Below are 20,664 nucleotides of genomic sequence, written 5' to 3' on the forward strand. Positions count from 1 at the left end.
CAATTAAGGATGAAGCAACAGCAGATCATTGCAGTAGTGCTTTTGAAGTTGGAATATGTTTGCTAGAGAAAACGCTGTATGAGCATGTCCATACTTGGCAGCAAAACACACAGTTAGGGGCAGCAACATATACATGAATTGCCGTAGAGCTCTTTGTAAATAAGGAACATTTAGCTATGTAGCGCCCTATTGGTGCATTTACACTTGGGGCCAAAACACACAGTTAGGGGTGGCAGCCTGTATATGAATTACCGTAGACGTTTTGTACAATTAGGACAGTTTAGTTGTAAAACACTCTATTGGCACACAGTTACAGCCAGAAACTAGTTATAAGGAATGAGTTGGGGGAAGAGAAAAACACATAAGGCTTCCTAGTTTAACAACAAATATAGTTAAGGCAGCAAGAACTAAGAGGGACATAACAGCGCACTGCTGCCGTACTGCTGCCGACAGCTATTAATAGAGGAAATGGGTTTGGGACACAGACCAGGCAATAAATTAGGACATTGGATCAGAGTAGTAACAGCCATTTCCCAGAGTGCACAAAGAATTACAGATCTTCCGGTCTAGTAGCAGCTTTACATGAAATAGATTGCACAGAGTCAGTTGCAGTTCTAACACAAAGCACTGGCAAATGAATAAAATCAAATACAAATAGCATCTTACCTGCATGCACACTATATGTGGGGCCAGGGGGAAAATGTGGCCAACCTGTCCAGGTGGGATAGGTATTTTAAAAATGATGCCGTGATGATAAGCAACTTTATGGAGAGAAACAGGGAGGCGGGGAGGCTGGGCTGGAGTGGTGAAAGGGTGGGAGGTGCTCAGTCATCTGAATCACAATGAGACAGGGTAGAGGTAGGGGACAAGGGTGGAAAGTAATGTGCTCTCCCCAGCAGGGATGAGCAAAAACCTAGCAGTGGTATTGCTTAATACAGTGCAGGTAGTAGCTTTGTAATGTTTGTGGGAATAGTTTATCTTTGCCAATTAAAATAGAACCCTTGCAGCCCGTTACAGTTTCGAGTAGCAGTTTTGATATAGCTGGCTAATGGCTTGAGTGCTGGAGATTTACTTTAGGGAGAGGTGCTGCCAGATTCCTTTTGGAATAGAAGGAGTAGCAGGGCAGTGGGAGTCTGTGTTGGTTGAGATAGCTCTGGTAAGAGGGGTGTAATGGAGAACTGCCACCACCTAGTGGTAGAGTGCAGGTGGTATTGGCAGCGAACAGAGTGGGATGAGGGTCCCTGTGAATGTGCATGCTAATGGGGAGCTGTCAAACAGAGTTACAACAATAGTTAGGCAGAAACCACTGGAGCACACATGCACTTGTGGTAAGACAGGTAACATATAGTTTTCTCTAGGGAAGAAGTAAGGTCCTTGTCCTGGAAAGAAGGCATTAGCACAGTAGAGCTTTGGATAGTTTCTTGTATGTGAGGGGCTTGCGGAAATGCCAAGCGAGATGCACTTGTGGTAAGACAGGTTGCAGATAGTTTTCTCTTGGGAAGCAGTAAGGTCCTTGTCCTGGGAAGAAGGTGTTAGCACAGTAGAGCTTTGGATAGTTTCTTGTATGTGAGGGGCTTGCAGAAATGCCAAGCGAGTGGTGCGCACACTACATGTGGGGCAACCTATCTGTTCAGGTGGGATAGGTATTTTAAAAATCAATTATTAATTCAAAATATCAATTCAGCTGCAGGACCAAATGGAATAGAGTAAGAAAATGTAAGGGCTTGGCAAAAACTATACATTTAAAGATTTTGATTGAATGCTTAAATGAAGACTTTATGTATAAAGAATTATGTAATGGAATACTTAAATTCATTTGGAAGAAGGAAGATAGAAGACAATTAAAAACTTGAAAGATAGTACTGAATAATATTGATTATAATATCTTTATGAAAATAATACAAAAGAGATTTGAAACTAAAGTGGAAAATATTATAGACAAGAGTATACATAGTATAAAGGGGAAGGGTTGTCAAGAATTATTAATGATGGAGAAATTGTGGATGATATAAACAGAACAGAAGAAGCTAAAATAATGATAGCAGACCTTAATAAGGCGCTTGATACAATTGGAAATGAAATATTATGGGTAACAATGAAATAATGTAATATAAGTGAGAAAGTTAGCAAATTATGTATGTCAGCATATAGTAATAAAAAAGTAAAAATACTTGTAAATGGCTAGTCAAGCCAAGAGGTGCATATGAAGAGTGGTGTAAGACAATGAGTTGTAATCTCTTTGCATTAGTTATGAATGTGAAAGAATGTGAAATAAATTACAAAATGAAGGAGGTGGGGTATATAACACCTGCAGGGTTAAGAATTCTATTCTTGTTAACATATGCAGATGACATTGTAATAAACTGCAAAAATAATTGGATAAAAGTTAATCATTTGCACAAATGAGTGTCTAAAGGTGATAGGGTTGGCTTTAAATGAAGAGAAAAGTGAAGGTTTTGGTGGTATAGTAAAGATGGGGATATAAAAACTCCAAAAGCAAGGTGCAGAAATGGAGATGATGTACAATCCACTATAGAGCTTTATTCAACCACCAAATCCACAAACAGTACGAAACAGAACGAAAAACGAACACTTGAAAATACATCAGATGACCAGCCTGTTTCAGGAGGACCAATATTTAAATACAACCAATTAATCAGTTTATTATACAATTAAGTAATCTACCAATAAGTAATAAAAGTACTTAAGACCATAATTATACCCATACTTCAAAAATGCTTGCTAAAATGTATCAAATCAACATTATAGTTCTTTATTCTTCTCAAATTAAAACCCATTAAATAATATTATTATAAAATCTTCAAAAAAGTCATTATTTAAAAAGTCTTTTTTAAAAAAAAGTAGTTTCTAATATAAAAGTATAAATATAATACAGGATATTCATTTTGTGCAGAACTGTGCCCTCTAGTGGCTATGTTTAGGTTATATTTCATATCCCTTTAGAGTTTAGCAGATCTTAGCTTTAACAAAGGTTTAATAGAGATATAGTCATTTAAACCTGGGGGGTCACTTGCTTCTAGGGTTATCTGCCACCATAGCTCCCTGTATTCTATTTTATCTTCCCAAGGACCCCCCCCCAATATCATTTTTAATTTGTTCTAAGACCATAAAACCAAAACTAGCATTTGAACAGGTCCTAGTATGTTTAAAAAGAGCATTAGTTTCCTTTCCCACTGAAATTTCATAACTATGTTCATAGATCCTTCTTTTTAATTTCCTTTCTGTCTTTCCTACATAGAAGGACCCACATGTCCTGCAAATAGCTAAATATATAATTCCCTTAGTCTCACAATTTTAATATTCAGAGCTATTTATCCACTTTTTTTCTATTTTCCAGGTAGTCATTTTCTAAATTGAAATATATATACATTGGGTACAATGGCCACATTTATATGTTCCCTTCTTACCCCTGTTATTACTACCTATTACTACATACTAGGACCTGTTCAGATGCTAGTTTTATGGTCTTAGAACAAATTAAAAATATTAGAGGAGGTCCTTGGGAAGATAAAATAGAATACAGGGAGCTATGGTGGCAGATAACCCTAGAAGCAAGTGACCCCCCAGGTTTAAACGACTATATCTCTATTAAACATTTGTTAAAGCTAAGATCTGCTAAGCTCTAAAGGGATATGAAATATAACCTAAACATAGCCACTAGAGGGCACAGGTCTGCACAAAATGAATATCTTGTATTATATTTATACTTTTATATTAGAAACTACTTTTTTTAAAAAATACTTTTTTAAATAATGACTTTTTTGAAGATTTTGTAATAATATTTAATGGGTTTTAATTTGAGAAGAATAAAGAACTATAATGTTGATTTGATAAATTTTAGCAAGCTTTTTTGAAGTATGGGTATAATTATGGTCTTAAGTACTTTTATAACTTATTGGTAGATTACTTAATTGTATAATAAACTGATTAATTGGTTGTATTTAAATATTGGTCCTCCTGAAACAGGCTGGTCATCTGATGTATTTTCAAGTGTTCGTTTTTTTGTTCTGTTTCGTACTGTTTGTGGATTTGGTGGTTGAATAAAGCTCTATAGTGGATTGTACATCATCTCCATTTCTGCACCATGCTTTTGGAGTTTTTGATCATTTTGGGCAGTTTACACCACTTTATTTTTGGTGAAAGATGGGGATATATTTCACTATGAATGAAATTTCTGTGTTAGGTATAAAATTTGTGAATAAAGATGTAAGTAGAATTCAATGGGAAAAAAACAATAGAATAAAGAAAACAAACCTGTCTTTTCTGGAGAACATATAAATTATCATTCAGAAAAAAAGGCTTATTTGATAAATTCATACTGATGGTAAAATAGCATACTTAACACGTGTATTTATATGTCCAACAATATTGGAAAATGAATCATTGCAGATAAATTTTTATTTATATGGGGTTCTAAATTAAACCAAGTAAAAAGAGGAGTTTTATATGTAAATAAAGAGGACGAAGGTTTAGGTTTAATTAACCCAGTGATATAGGCTGATTCATTAAATTTGTATAAACTATTAAAGCTGATACATGAAAAAGATCAGCTATTAGTAATAAAATTGTAGCAATATAAATTCTGGGATATGATAGAAATAGCAAAAAAGAAAAAGGGTGTATAAATGAAAAAACAAACTGTTACTAAGAAAAATATTTTTGTGGAAAATAAAAATGTATGTGATATAGAAAGAAAAATATGATATAGGGATATAACAATAAAACATTACTATGTGAAACCATAGGAAATTATAACGGATGACCAAATTAAACCTATAAAAATAAGAAGCAGATGGTGTAATAAGAAAGTAGAGTGCCAAGATTTTTTGTGGTGACTGGTAATGGTAAATTACCAGTAAAAAGAAATATGCCGTATAAAAAGAAAAGTGGTAGAACATGTTTACATTATCAAGAAGAAGAAACTACTGAATATGTGTTTCTGAAATGTAAAAGAGTAAAAACGTTAGGGGGAAACTATGTAAAGAAGATGTTTTGAAGATATAAAAGAAGTAGGTAAAATAAACATGGATATGCTTAAATATGGATTTTATAAGAAAAGATTTAATTAATATGTTAAAAGAATAGATATGTTATTTTATGTCATATGGGTTATATGGAATGAAAGAAATTACATTGTTTAGTGGTAAATGGATTTTAGCAAAAATATTAAGTAAAAATTAGATAGTGGTTATAGAAAAGGAGCGGGGGTCTATTAGGGATAACAATTTAGTATGATTGTAATGAAAATTATGGAAATGTGCAGATATATTTATATATGTATACATTTGTACATTTGTAAATATGTAAGTATGTTGTAAATGTATTTTGTATATAAATAAATGACCTCTACTGTTTCTAATAGTACCTTGGGATCTTTTACAACCAACTGAGCTACCCCCAACTCAGGTAGGTGAGGCCTCAGTTTAACAGCTCATGTGAAGGACAACACATTCAGAAGTATCATCTGTAGAGACTTGTTTCTCCTTAATATCTATCAATGTACTGCTGAAAATGACATCTAGGGACATTGTTTTGTGCATCAATTCTTATAATGCTTCAGGAGTCTTGTATTGTTGTCAGAGTGACTGACACCTTTGAGAGAAACACACTGCTTCACTACTAATGGTCCTGCAAAACACATAGTTGCAGATGATCCAAAACAATTGAAAGAATAGAAGCAAAGACGTTGAATGAAGACTAGTAAAGTGAAACCAACCATGTTTATTATAAAAACACTAAAATGACTGTATTAATAGAATACCAAGCCTGCAGGGTGAAATAGTACTCCTTTTTAAATGACCAGTTAATTGCTTGGCACAAGTGGTATGTACCTGGTATTAACCAGGTTCTAAAACTTGCCATGGTGTGAACATGCTTTAACTGACCTTCATGCCATGATTTCATTTGGCCTAAGCTGATCTTTTACTTTGTCAGCTTTCTGTGTGGATATTGAGATGGACATCTCAATGAAGCTTGCCACTTATGTATTTCACAACATCTTTCCATTTTCACCCTTGTCTGCAAGACAAAACCACCTTTGACATTAACTTTATATGATGTATTCTCTATAGAAAGATGTCTATGCATGTACAGATGATACACCCAAAATGTTGCTTGTATATTTGATTGTTTTCTTTTCTTATCCTTTTTTCTTTTTCTTTTTTATCTTTTATTTTTAATAAGTGTTGCTTCTCTGTAATAGTAGTTTGGCTGCTTTGCCATTAGCATCACAATAGGAATTTTCAACTAAACAAATATCTGAAGCTGTAAATAGTTCCCTCGCAGAAGTGTGAGATCCAGTACTGCGAGTCCCAGCACTTTGGAACCTAAATTGCAGTTCCAAAAATTAACCATAGTTTTCACAACTCATGGTTACACGTTTAAAGCATACTAGTAATGAATGCTGCTCACAACAACAACAACATCATCATAATAATAATAAATAAGACAGAATATGTGTATGTAAATGGGAGGGAGGACAGAGGGGATGGTGAGGATGTAGGGAGTAGAAAGTGGATGAGCTTAAATACTTGGGATCAACAGTTCAGAGTAATGGTGAATGTGGAAGAGAGGTGAAGAAGAGTGTGCAGACAGGGTGGAGTGGGTGGAGAAGAGTGATTTGTGACAGATGGGTTCCAGTAAAAATGAGAGGGAAGGTCTACAAGATAGTAGTGAGACAAGCTATGCTATATGGGTTAGAGACAGTTGCACTGACAAAAAGACAGGAGTCAGAACTGGACGTGGCAGAGTTAACGATGTTACAATTTGCACTGGGTGTGATGAGGGTGGACAGAATTAGAAATGAGTATATTAGAGGGTGAGCTCAGGTTTGGAGACAAAGTCAGAGAGGCAAGATTGTATTGGTTTAGATGTGCTGAGGAGACATGCTGGGTATACTGGGAGAAGGTTGCTTAGTAGGGAGCTGCCAGGTAAAGGAAAAGAGAAAGGCCTAAGATAAGGTTTATGGATGTGGTGAGAGAGGACATGCAGGTGGTTGCTGTGACAGAGCAAGGTGCAGAGGACAGGAAGAAATGGAAACGGATGATCTGCTGTGGTGACCCCTAATGGGAGCAACTGAAAGAAAAAGAAGAGGAAGAAGAGGTAAAGAAGGTTGCTCCTTGCAGCCTTAATATGAAGATCTACTTCCCGCAATTCAACTGCATATTATAGATACATATCTGTGTGTGTACAAATGTGTATATCATGAACTATAGCTCTGTCTATATCTATATATTTCTGTCTGTACATTGATTATTCCTCCATTGTCCTTCTTGCTGACATACAGATTGTCAATAAAATACATAAAACAAACAAAAAAGGTTTTTTGCACCCTGATGTGCCCCCACGCCCACACTCCCACTATGTATATCTCTCAGCTCCAAGATCACACAAAAGTAAGTGAAAGGAGAAATTTCTTTAAACCTCACTGTCTGACAATCTTAAACTAATTCCAGACCTTCATGTTTGATGAAGTATTATACAGCCAAAACATTCAGGGAGTGAAACTTTGACTAAATATACGTTCAACAGAACATAATGTTTCCATGCATCTTTCTCTTGCTCTCTTTGTAGGGGAAATATTGTGACATACTGAAGTCTCAGATTTGGCTTGTATTTTACTTAATTTGCATTTAGAATTACTCATTTCCAATGATTGCCATTATAATACTTAAAATTTTAAGTAGACACCTACTGTACACTTATTTTGAGTCATACTACATCATTTTAATACTGCACAATATATGAAAAGATGTTATTCTAACAAAAAAAAAACTATGGTTCTCTTCACAATGTGCCTACCTCGGATTTAATAATTTAATAAGTACAGCATACATTACTAAATACAAGGAGTTAACAACATAGCTTACAGATTTTGGATTGTTGGATGCTTAATTTAGCTTAGCAAGTTATTGCCATGTCATGGGCATAATCCTACCCAATGTTTACAATTAATATGTAGCTGACATTGGCTATGCTATTTTGTCTGTACTGCTGACCATCAAAAATACGCAGGGAAGGATTGACCTTAAGAACATATGGCAAGGTTACTATTGCCTTGAGTTATGTCCAGTTCCTGAAAAAACCCAAATAGGCTTCATACAGTATAGCTGTAGATCAGAGTTATAATCACTGTCATACCAGGTTGTAACCCACTTGCTGTCATTTTACTGTCTTCCACTTTTGTCTTACCTGCAGTAGCTGAAAATTTGACCAGAATAATTTTGCGCGCGCACGCACACACACACACACACACACACACACACACACACACACACACACACACACACACACACACACACACACGCACACACGCGCACATACAATGTTTACCAGGAGGAAATAATTAAGTTTAGTTTGTTTATTTGCTACTTAGTATTTGTTTATTTAGCTAATTACTGTTTGGGTAGGTCCACTGCTCCAAGGTACCATTACAGGCATAACTCAGGTCATGAGATGCTGTATAACAAGAACAAGTGAAGCAATACAGTTTGCAAGAGTTAGGGTTACCACCTGTCCCTCTTTGCGAGAGACAATCTCTCTTTGGGCAGTTGTGTTGTGTGGAAGAAACAAACTAAAAAATGATGAATATCCTGAGATTTTAGGACAGGAAATATTTCCCAAGTTTTCTTTAATATTTGCATAAACAGTTATTTTGTATATGAAACACCTAACTGTTATATGAAATAACATAAACAACTCAAATGTTACAAGAATAAGCTTTTCTTTTGGCAAACCAGTGAAGTTCTGTCCTTTATAATTGCCATGGGTATGTTTTGTCCTGCAATATCTAGTGTTACTTCCCCTTTTCTTGTCTTTACAATAACACGATGTCATCAGCTAGACCAATCTAGCTCACTAAGACCACAGTTACTGCTCACTTGTATGATATACTCATTTGGTAGCTCTGGTTAAAACAGTAACTCTTCAATGGTTAATAGTAGACCAGGTATTGTGATTACCCTTGCATACTAGTAAAAAAAAGCATCCAAGATATTTTAAAACTGAGTAATTGAATAATATTTTTCTTGGATTAGATACAGTTAACAAATTGCACAATGTAAGATTAGATGTAGAACAAATAAATACCTGAGCAGGAAAATATAAAACAAAGGAGTCAAGACAGACAGCATTTAGAAAATTCACTGTTTAGTTATATTGATCCTGAACTCCCAGGTTTACTGAATTATATCCACCTGTGGATGTTAATAGCATTTAACAGTTGAAGAAAACTTACAAAGTGCAAACTCATGTTCTTAGTTCAAAAAGTCCTTTGTGCATACTCCAGAATGCAAAATCCAGCTGCTGCTGTTAACATTTGCTTTCTGAGCCTGAAAGAGTCACAAGCTCTATATTTCATGTATAGTTTAGGCTTTGAAGATAAGTTTCCTATTTCCACAGTCACTTAACTCATTCAAGACTATAGCGGCTGCACCACAGGATGCATTAGAAGGGGCAAGGAATAATGAACAAAATGACAGTTAGACTATCTACAATGTCCCGCAGTAGAGAAATAAATCACTATATAGCACGTCATTCATATTTTCATATTTATGTTCATATTTTCCTGAGAGATCTGCATGCTGTTGAGGTGTATGGTAGGAAATGACATGGTTGGGGACAGGAAAAGTCATTGACAATAGCCATTTATATCTCGCTATACTGGAGATATTGCTAGTTGTTTGTTAGTAATTCTGAAAGTAAACAATATTTCCATATATGCTTAACTCACTGCTTTCTACTAAAGTGTAATTGCTAGGAAAACAGGTGCCTGTGTATCCTGTGACAGTATCTTGTCTTTACAGGAGACTTCATTGTACTCCTGCAACAAGTATACTTCTGGTAAAGGTACATACATAAAACCAAGGCAGCAAGGTGGCATGTGCAAGCTGACGTGATTTGTTAAGCCTGACAGTGGAATGGTTTGTGTGGGATGTGCAGAGCTGCAATTATTAAGCAGTTTTTACAAAAAGTTATGAACAAGTAGTACATATTTCCATGGTTAGTTACATTAATAATGCAAAAATAAAGTATGATACTGACAAGTTGAATGGTGGTATTCAAGCAGTGGGAATTCGTAAATGAACACATGCTAGGTGATGTGAAAACATTTTGAGATATAAATGGCTTGTTTTATAAAGCAGTTATGACTATTACATACATTTTCATAACTGTATTAATTTCATACAAGCTGTGTGACTTACAAAATGATGCCCTGATACTTATCTAACACAAATGGTTTTGTAAATTGATATTGTTTAAAGTATTGTGAAATTATTATTTGCATAGGTTTGGCAATATCACAAAACCATAGTATGTTATCCCCTCTTATCATTCTTCATAGCTGTTGAACAGGTGAACACTCCCCTGACTGATATCTTGGATTTGTCTTGCACACTTACAAATATATAACATTTTGTTTGACTGTAACATTAGTATTTCTGTCAAACAAGATACATTTTTTTCATAAACCTGCAATATAAAATCAACATCTATAAACAGACCTTTGATACCAACACCAGTGTATAGCCCACTGTCTACCAAAGAGATATCAAATTTATATTGTTTGTAACTTGCACCATTTATCAGGTACTATAAATCTATTGAAGTGTTTGTTTTAGTAGAGGGTTTTTGTTGATCAGCTGTCATGAAGCAAGTGGTTTCCTGGCTTAAAAGACCTCGAGAAGCAAAGGTATTAATTAGCATCCTACTGTTTAATGAAGATTACAAGGATTAAATGAGTTTATTTCACAAACCAATTGACTTGCAAACTATTGCATGGCATCAGGTGAAGTTTTAATTATTGTTGAAGAAAACCATTGTTGATGTTTGCACTGTAAGTCACCTATCTTGAATGATGTTCAGTGTCACTTATATTGCTGATTATTACAGTTAAGCATATGTTTATTTTTATAAATGTGTCAATAAATACATACACTAGGAGAAGAATTTATTTTTGTCATGTGAAAGCTTATGTCTCGTTAACAAGTGTTGCAACAGTATATGTCTAGTTTGTATAATTTCCAGGTTATGACAATTTGTAAAACTTTAACAAAAAATATAATTCTGGTTTTGTGTGTGTTAGAATATAATGTAGTATTTATAGAAAGACCATGAATGCCCTGACTATTATCACTATAAAGAATACTTCTTGCTGGTAACACTGCTATTTGTACAGTTTGAATAGCTTTTATTGTTCACAAAATATTTACATTTGCTTATCATATTCTTTTTAGGTTTTCAGAAAATGCTCTGGAATGTAGGGATTTATTTAGGTTGCTAGATGTGTGATATTCCGTACCAGATAGATGTTAAGAGTGCAGTCCAAATAAGGTAACATAGTACTAGGCAGGAAATAAGCTCTGCAGATGTCCAGGTGTCAACTTGAGAACAGCTTTACAGTAAGGCAGTTGCAAAATAGAGATCTTTTATATAAAGCCACACATATTTCTTTGCAATCTTGCTGCATGTTTTGCTAGGAATACCAATAAATTTTGTACATTATCTCATTTTTTTACCTCTGAAAAATAAATACAGTTACCATAGCTCAGTATTAATTTTAGAAATTTCACATCTTACTCCATATTTGAAAGGCAGTCACAAGTTTCAAATAGACTGTCATAGTTATGTAGTTTGTTGAAACTATTTCTTGACAATTAATATTTCTGTTTTAGAGCCTCCAGAACAGAAGATGAGAAGGCTAAATGAAGGAACGTAATACAGCAGCCATCCAAATTCACCAGTTATGAAAAAATGGGTCTTCCCCTTTAAAAGAAATACAGACACACATTCAGATTTACCATCAAAAATGTCTAAAAAGGGGCGTATGAAGGGTGAGAAGCCAGAAGCTCTCATTCTGTCCTTACAGGCTGCTAATGAAGACCTCAGGACTAAGCTGACTGACATTCAGATAGAGCTTCACCAGGAGAAAAGTAAGGTGAGTTGTAAGGTTTAGGTGAAACAGCATACCATTTGTTGTTTTGGGTTTACAGGAAAACGTTTTACCTGATTGCATTTGACGATTTTCTCACGTTTGGTACTTGCTGGTTTTTCATATTCAGTTTATTAATATGGTTAAAAAGCATTAAGTGGGTAGTGTGCTATGTTTCAAAGAACCCACATGCATAATTATAGGTGGATTACACAGGCATGTTGCAGACTATGCAAGACCATAAACCCATGTTGCATAATCTGTAAGGCCAGGATGGTTCCGGAAGGATCAAATAACAGTTGTTACGCCTCAGGATAGGCTAGTCTGCGGCTGCACCTTATATGCATGACCAAGAAAGTATGGTTACCATTTCACTGGGGCTATTTGGAATCAGCTTTTGTAGGCCATGCAGTGATGAGTGGCAGTAATTCTGAACTTTTCAGTATGCTTCATGTTACAAATTTGGGAAATTTTGGTAGAAAGTTGTGCTCTGCTCTCACTGATATTCTCACATACTTCAACGTTTACTACAATATATACTATAAGAAATCCTGATTCAGATTCACTCTGCGATAGTACATTTGAAGCATAAATTGTTTTGTCACAATGCAAGCAGGTATACTAATAAAATCTTATTAAATATGAACCATGCAGTTCAGCAACCCAAAGTAATACGAGCTAGGCAGATTTAGGGCTGTTCCTGACTCCTTGCCCATGTTTTAATTATAGCATGTGACCCTATTTAGATGTTATTTCTGATTGTAATACAATGATTCTTCTATGAAGTTTGGGATGACAGAAAGGAGATCTCAGTTCTCAGATTTTGCATGCATATCATCATTTGGGACATCATGCTGCAGCTGGCAAAGTTGGAGGATGACATCAAAAAACTGGATGAGGAGATGAAGAAAGATTTATTGTTTTTCAACCATTCTGAGGATTTCCACAGGAGTTTTGGAAAATTGAGCAACACGAGATGGCAGCTTTTAAAAGGAAAGAGAAAAAGATTTGGAGGGACATAAAGGATTATAAGGACAAAACAGCTTATCCAGATCCATGGGGAGAAAAAGGCCTTGGGAAGTCTTTCCCTCACTCTGTAGTTGACCAGGAGGGAAAGTAGTACTACGACAAGGAATCTGCCCATTTTTAGAGGGAAAGCCTCCCACAGAGGTCAAAAAGACTGGAGGAAAAACAGGACAAGCAGAGAATGAATACACAACATGCCCAGAAAGGGCATTATTTACAGTCTTCGTTTTTCAGGCAGGAGTTCCAAGGGGCAAATTATTGGAAAGCAAGGCCACGCAACTAGTTGTATCAGACAATTTGGACATTGATACAAGAGGTACTGTTTATGAATATGGGGGGCTGCAAAATTTACAATTTTTTCTAAACTCAGGATTTCCCCTGTGTTTGGTAGTTTGTTCCAAAAAGTTTTAAATGTATTCCTACTAGTAGGACTTCCTTAGTGAGGTCAGACTATATACAAGGACGTTAAACTTGAGATGTCTTTTTTCTGACAATGTAGGGGTATCTTATGATAAAGGGTCATGTAGAAGTAGTATTTTTAACCCTCCCCTTGTACCACCAGTGGCTCTTTTTGGGCAGCTCTATGAGCATTCTATTAGGGATCGGTGCAAAACGAACACACCCAGGCATTATAATTTAACTCATGAGGAAAGAGAGTTATTGTATGTATTATCTACTGACAGGAGGTTGTAGGTTATAAAGCCTGACAAGGGAGGGGGGTGGTCATTATTGACAACTTTTTATATGCCTCTAAAATGTCAGAGATCTTAACAGGGAAGTTTTTATAGAAGGTTCACACAATGAGATTCATATAGCACTTCATGCCATTGACTTGGCATTGGAGGATCTTTTTGTAACATACGATTTTCCTCCTAAGGTCAGGGAATTTTTTGTGGTAAAAAAACTGAGAATCAGGGTTATTTTTGGGATACCGAAGATCCACAAATTGGTTATGGATTCCCCCTTGAGACTGACTATGACAAGTAACTTATGTACAAACTAACAGCTGCAACCATAACATGCTCACTCTCTGGCTGCTTCTACAAAATGGCACTAGGGATTGCATGTGTCTGGAATTTATACGTGCACGCACAGCCTCGCATGCTTCTTAAAGATATAGCACACACACGTTACACTCTGATCTACAAGAACCTTTTACCAAATACATGGATTTTAAATTAAAGTCTTTTTCTGTTGACAAGAAACGTCTTTTAAAGGACTCATGGCACTTTTTGCAGACATTGGCAATCGTTCCTTTCATTGCTGATAGCTTATTTGTCACTGTGGACATTACAGATTTGTTTTTAGTGATAACCCTTGATTTGGGGCTTGAATGGTTTCATGAGGCATTAGTTGCCGGTACTGCTCTTAATTGTGAAATGAATTTAATTTGCCAATGTATGGAGATTGTTTTTGCTAACAAATTTCTGTACTACTAGGGTGAATATTTTAAACAGTGCAAGGCGGTGGCCATGGGTGCAGCATCAGCTCCAGTTTTTGCAAACATGGTTTTTAGGGCACTGGAAAATTTCTTGGATTTTAGATTCACATTTTTCTTCCATGATAGAGTCATACCTTAGGTACCTGGATGACATCTTTCTTTTATGGAAAGGGAGCTCCAAAGAATTGGAGAAGTTTATTAGGTACATGTTTGACACCACAGACTTTTTGGAGTTTACCTACCAGAAAAACAACTGTTCTATTAATTATCTGGATATCACTCTATATAAGAATTTGGATCATAGTAGGTAGAAATCTAACATTTACCATAAGGATACCTTTTCAAATGCTTACCTGCACTTTGATAGCTAACACCCCCGGTGGCAGAAGAAGAACTTAGTTAAGGGGCAGTATATCAGATTAAGCAGGTTAATATTGGATGATGACACTTTTGTTGAGGGATGGTCAAGGTTAGTAGCATGTTTAAGGATCGAGGGTATCCTCAGAACCTACTTGATGATTAACAGACTTGGGTTAAAGAGGGTAGGAACACCTGCTATGTTCCCCTTTGGCTCAGGATGTTGAGATGCCTAGGGCTATGGAGAATCTGTCACAGGCATTTATGATGGAGTATAACAGGGAGATTTACTCTTTAAAATGTTCCATTAGCACTCATTGGTGCTCTGTATTTGGCACATTTGGTATGCTGCAGCAACTGGGTGACAGACCAAGGTTTGTGTACAAGAATAGTAGTAATCTAAAGGCAGCAGTTGTACGAAAGATACTAACATTAAAAATCTGGGTATGAAGTGATGTGGTACCTGGAGACAATGTAGGTACATACATGAAAGATCACATTTTCCTGTCCCAGGACACCCCAGGTTAATTTCAGTTGGGGGGTTGGGGGGTATGACTATGAGCAAAAGGGGTAGTGTACATAGCCCTTTGTGCCTCCTGTCTAGCATTTTATGTTGGGGAAATTATTGGCCTTTTAAAAGCTAGAATATGCCAGCATGTTTACACTAGTATTAAGGCTAACCCATTATTTCTAGTTAGACTCTAAGTGAGCACCATAGCTTATAGGTGCACTTGCAGCTCTAGAAGATGTGGAGTAGATCAGCTTTGTGATTATCACAGTCAGGGCAGAATGGAGAGGTTGTTGGGTATATTTTATTTAAAATGATTGGAGTAAGATAGGCATTATGGAGTATCATGATCTGTGTATATTTAAGTTTTTTAAGGGGAATAAGTTTGAAGGTAAGCTGGATTGCTTGAGATATTTGTTTGTTTGTGATTGAAGGATCTGTTTCCTCCCAGTAACTAGAATAAATAACTTCTTTTTGCATTTTGATTGATAGAATAAATTTGTAGGAGTTAGATAACATTTCTTTATTTGAGGATATGAGGTTCCATATGGTTTTGCAGGTTTAGATGTCATTTGCGTTGATATCAGGATTGTCTATGATATATCGGCTAAGGTCTGGAATTTGCCTTAAAATGATTGTATAGCTTTTAGGGAGCTTTGTGTTGTCATTTCAGTGATAGTATTATACTTAAAGGGAAATGTAGCAGAGATGGTTAGTTTCTTGAGGAGGGGAGAATCGTTTAGGATAATCATAATGTTGTTCATTTTGAGATTGGGGTTAAGGTGGATTGGTTGTAGGGAAGTGAATGCATAATATAGATTTAATGACTTGAAAATCTTTTGTATGATAGTAATTTTATGTTTAATGATTGGGTGTAGTTTAAGATTTTTTTAAATTCTCATTGTAAAGGAAAGGGAGGGCTCTGGGGTTGATGCATAATGTTTCGATATAGTTGTGTAATAGTTTGACCCAGGTTGGAGACCATTATTGTGGTAAAGGGGTGTGATCGGATATAGTTATTAGTCTATTGCAGTTTATGATATCATAGTAGATTTTAAAGTCTGGCAGCCCTAACCCTCTATAGTCTTTATGGTAAGTCAGTTTATTATAGCTGATTCTGATTGATTTGGGGACCCAAATATATTTGGAAATTGTGGAGTGGATGGTTTTGAAGAATTTTAGGTTGATAATGGTGCTGGAGGCATTAAAAATATATAGAAATCTAGGTAGAAGATTAATTTTGATTGTGGCTATTTTAAAATTTAGTGCAAATTTTACTCTACCCACAATTATACCTTTTTTACAGGTTCCATATTCCCAGCTACCACTCTAATTACTATGGAACAAGTTCTTGCACCCCTCTCAAAAACTAAGAATACCATATCCACTCATCCTGATAACATACCAGCTTGCCTGATTATCAGTGGCAAATATGGCTTAACTATATGCCTGCTTAACCTCTTTAAATTAAGCTTCTCCACTGGTTACATTCCTGAAGCTTGGAAAACTACAGTTGTAATGCCATTACACAAGGATGGCCTAGTCACTGACCCTGGTAACTATAGCTCCATTAAACTCTCTAGCTTCATATGTAAAGCTTTGTTGTGTATTACCTCAGACTTCATTGATCTGGAAGTTGAAAATCTCTTAACCCTGGATCCTCCTCAGTTTGACTTTGTCAAAGGATGGTCCTCCCTCTTTAACCTCATTAATTTCTTTGAAAAAGTAACAGATGCAGTTGACAGTGGTTATTCAGTTCATACAGCATGTCTGACTGGCCAAGTCCTTTGACACTATTCCCCATACAGCTATTAATGCCAGACTTGTAAATCCGAATATAAATCTTCATGTTGTGAAGTGGATAGCTAATGGTGCCTGACAGAAACCATGTGATTAAAGTCACAGATGCCACTTTTAGTTACCAGTGGTATACTATAGGGGCCAGTATTGTTGGATCCTCTCTCTGTTTGGCTTATATTTGTTACACCTTCAGGCCAGCACTTCTGGTCTATGATTACATTTGCATACGACTGACATTTGGTTGTTGTTATTTAATCTTCCACTGATTCACAATTAGATCAACATGAGTTAGACCATGTAAATAACTGATGCAAAGACAATGATCTCAAATTAAATGTAAGAGAAAAATTGTAGCATTGTTTATTCTGGTAAACAAAACATTTTCACTTACCACACAGGCATTCAGCCCTCCAGTCAGACACTGTTGTAAGGGATCTAGTCATTCCTGTTGATAATTCTTTATCATTTGATCATCATATCAACACAGCAGTTCAGAAAGCCTGATGTTTGGCTCATCTAATTTCCAAAGGCATCTCCACTAGATCCAAAGAAGATTTAATTCCCATTTACTTGTATCTCATCAGAAACATTAATAAATATAATGCACCTTTTGGCATGTGTTTGTCTACAGATATTCGTCTTGAGAGATCTCAGATATTCATAATTAAAAAGATCAGTAGCCTCAAAAAATCTTTATTATTAGGACAGACTGTCAAGCTTCTCTCTGTAGTTGGTCTTGTACAGAGTTCTTTGTGAAGATCTGGTGCCTAACCTTTCGAGCCATAAAAGATCCAAATCTCTTTGGCCTCCTCTTCGTTCACAGTAGAAAGGGTACCACAAATATCTGGTTAAAGGAAATAAACTTTCATCAGCAGATAATAAGACACATTGGTTTGATAGACTCATATCCTAACGTATCCCTCAACACTGGAACAAACTTCTACTACATGTCAAGCAGATCACTAAGATAATTGGATGGGGAGCCACAACTCCTCCCCCTCTCTACCTTGTCTTGTCCTCCTTGAGGATAGAAGGAACTTTTGAATAGGGTTTTTGGTAGTCTTCTAATGATCTGCAGACAGATTGCTAGTGCTTAACTATGATTTAATTTCAAGAAATCTATTTAAACCATCATCTAAGGACTGAGTTCATTCTTGCCACTGTATAAGCAACACTATTATACCTTTATTTAAGAATTCAGGGTAAAACATGGATCCACAATTACAGATGTTTGACAAACTGAAGCACCTGTGATAACGAAGAATATATAGACATGGATGTCTGATAAAGCAAAAGCACATGTGACAAAGAAGAATAAAGCATGGCCCAATCATTGACAATGTCACAGGTCTTCTTCTGACAGTGCAGGCAGCTAAGAAATGCTAGCAGAAATTCTGAAAAAGAATACAAAAAATTAACCTGACACAGGAGAGCAAAACTGTAGTCCCCTAAGAATATTCTGGAGGGGTTTTAAATAAAATATTTCATCCTGGTAGTAATTTTACCCCACTCCTGTCTCCAAATGCTAATGACAAAGCTCTTGCAGAGTTAGTAAAAAAAATGGGGGGGGGGGATGACAGATATTATACTGCATTTATACACAGGGGCACCTCATTGTAATCTGAATGCCTCTTACCATTTCAGTTTGGAGAAAGTGAGCATCTTTAATTTTTCTTTGAAATGATAGACCATGGTTAAGCTGGATGGGATGAATTACCATCAAAATTCATAAAACTGACTTCTTTTTCACTTGCTATCCCTCTAGCCTTCATAGTAAATAGAAGTGTTCAAAAAGGTCTTCTATCTGATTTATAGAAGGTACCTTGCACCCCTTCATAAGGGAGGTATCTGTTGAACCCAACAGTTACAGACCAGTCAGCATACTAAACTCCATGGTTAAAGTCACAGAACACATTGCCCACGTGCAGCTGAGAAATCACACTGAATTTCATAATACCCTAAACAATCCCCAGTGTTGACTTAGAAAGGTTTAGTGCTGCACTAATACAAGTAGCTGACTGCATTAGGGAAGAACTGAACAGAACAGACCAGACCAGAGAGGGAACTATTTCTTTGTATGTCTGAAGCTTGTGGAACTATCAGCCACGCAGAGTTAATACATAGGTTATCAGCCCTTGGATGACATGATACATGTCCAAAGAAACAAGAACAGCACATATGTAAATCAGGCAGGATACAAAATGAAAAACAGTAGTAAAAAAAATCCAGAACCTGGAAATGTTGAGGTAAAATGCAGCATTTATTCCAAACAGGAAAAAAATCACAAAGCTTTTTGGATCAACCCTTCATCAGTGTATAAAAAAAGAGATCAAATGCCTTCATTTAAATAGTGAATTTAAACCATAAGACTAATCACATGACACAGTTGTATTAAGCACTTCAGTCTAAAGACATATATACAGGTAAAATGTAGCTCACACACACACACACACACACACACACACACACACACACACACACACACACACACACACACACACACACGCATACAGACACGCATACACACACACAGACACACACACACACACACACACACACACACGTTGAGATTTGATTTATACACACACACACACACACACACACACACACACACCTGGGAAAGGCTGGCACAGGTTTACTAGCTATGTCCCCTTCTGCCCAGACTATAAGGTAGTTATCACTGCCACCAGCTGACTCTTTATCAGCTACTTAGTCTCATAGAGACTGCTTAGAGGTGACCTCTTTCTGGCATACAAGGCCATTTCAGACCCAGCCTTGATAGAGATGCTGCATATCCGTAAGACAAACTCCACTCACACAACCTGCATTCAAGGCCTTAACCTGGTCTGTGACATTAATCAAAGAGACTCCCTCTCCATGTCAAGCAGAGTACCTCTCTAGCCCTCTTTAAGAGGAACCTGGACTACTGGATGGGAAACAGAAAATATACCCCTGGGATCCCACCTGTGTCCTTGCTGGACAGGGGGCAACAGGTGCTGACTTTGAGGGAACATGGGTGAAATTCTTGGCTAGGCTTATAAGGGCCTCTGGGTCAATAACCTAGTATCATCCTATGAACCTACAGCATTCCTCCCTGGGTTGGCGCCTACGAATAAAATATATCACTGGATGCTCTTCTCCCTCTGCGGAAACCTGGCTGAGCACAGCCCTCACCCCATGGTTTGAAGCATTCACCTGCACAACAAATTCTTTGCTGTAATCTGGACTGGCTAACACAGGTGGTCCTCCCAAAGCTCCTTTAAGCTTCTGAAATGCCTGTTGACATGCTGAGGTCGATACTACCTTATCTAGCTTGTTTTTCATTGTCAGGTCTGTGAGGCGAGAAGCTATGGTGCTATAATTGGGGATAAACTTTCTGCAGTACCCCGCTTTCCTTAAGAATGCCCTCACCTGCTTTTTGGCAACAGGGACAGGCCATGCCTGAATGGCTTCCACTTTAGCAGGTTCTGGCCTGATCTTACCACTCCCCACTCCATGTTCTAGGTAGGAGACGTCTGCCATACCCACCTGACATTTCCTGGGCTTAATGGTCAACCCTGCCCAGCACCTCCCTGACATGCT

At 36.7% G+C, this 20,664-nt stretch overlaps 1 protein-coding gene across 2 annotated transcripts in view; it reads left to right on the top strand.

The window, feature by feature from the left end:
* Nucleotides 1–20,664, top strand: part of JAKMIP2 (janus kinase and microtubule interacting protein 2) — a 1,408,623-nt gene that overhangs the window by 837,565 nt on the left and 550,394 nt on the right. For both annotated transcript variants that reach the window (XM_044069136.1, XM_044069137.1), the window contains exon 4: nt 11,694–11,956. In XM_044069136.1, the coding sequence (XP_043925071.1) occupies nt 11,765–11,956 (192 nt within the window). In that variant the 5' untranslated portion in view covers nt 11,694–11,764. The remainder of the gene's footprint in view (nt 1–11,693; nt 11,957–20,664) is intronic.

The sequence above is a fragment of the Protopterus annectens genome, chromosome 4.part0, assembly GCF_019279795.1.
Source record: "Protopterus annectens isolate FY-2018-M chromosome 4.part0, PAN1.0, whole genome shotgun sequence".
Classification (NCBI taxonomy): Eukaryota; Metazoa; Chordata; order Ceratodontiformes; family Protopteridae; genus Protopterus; species Protopterus annectens.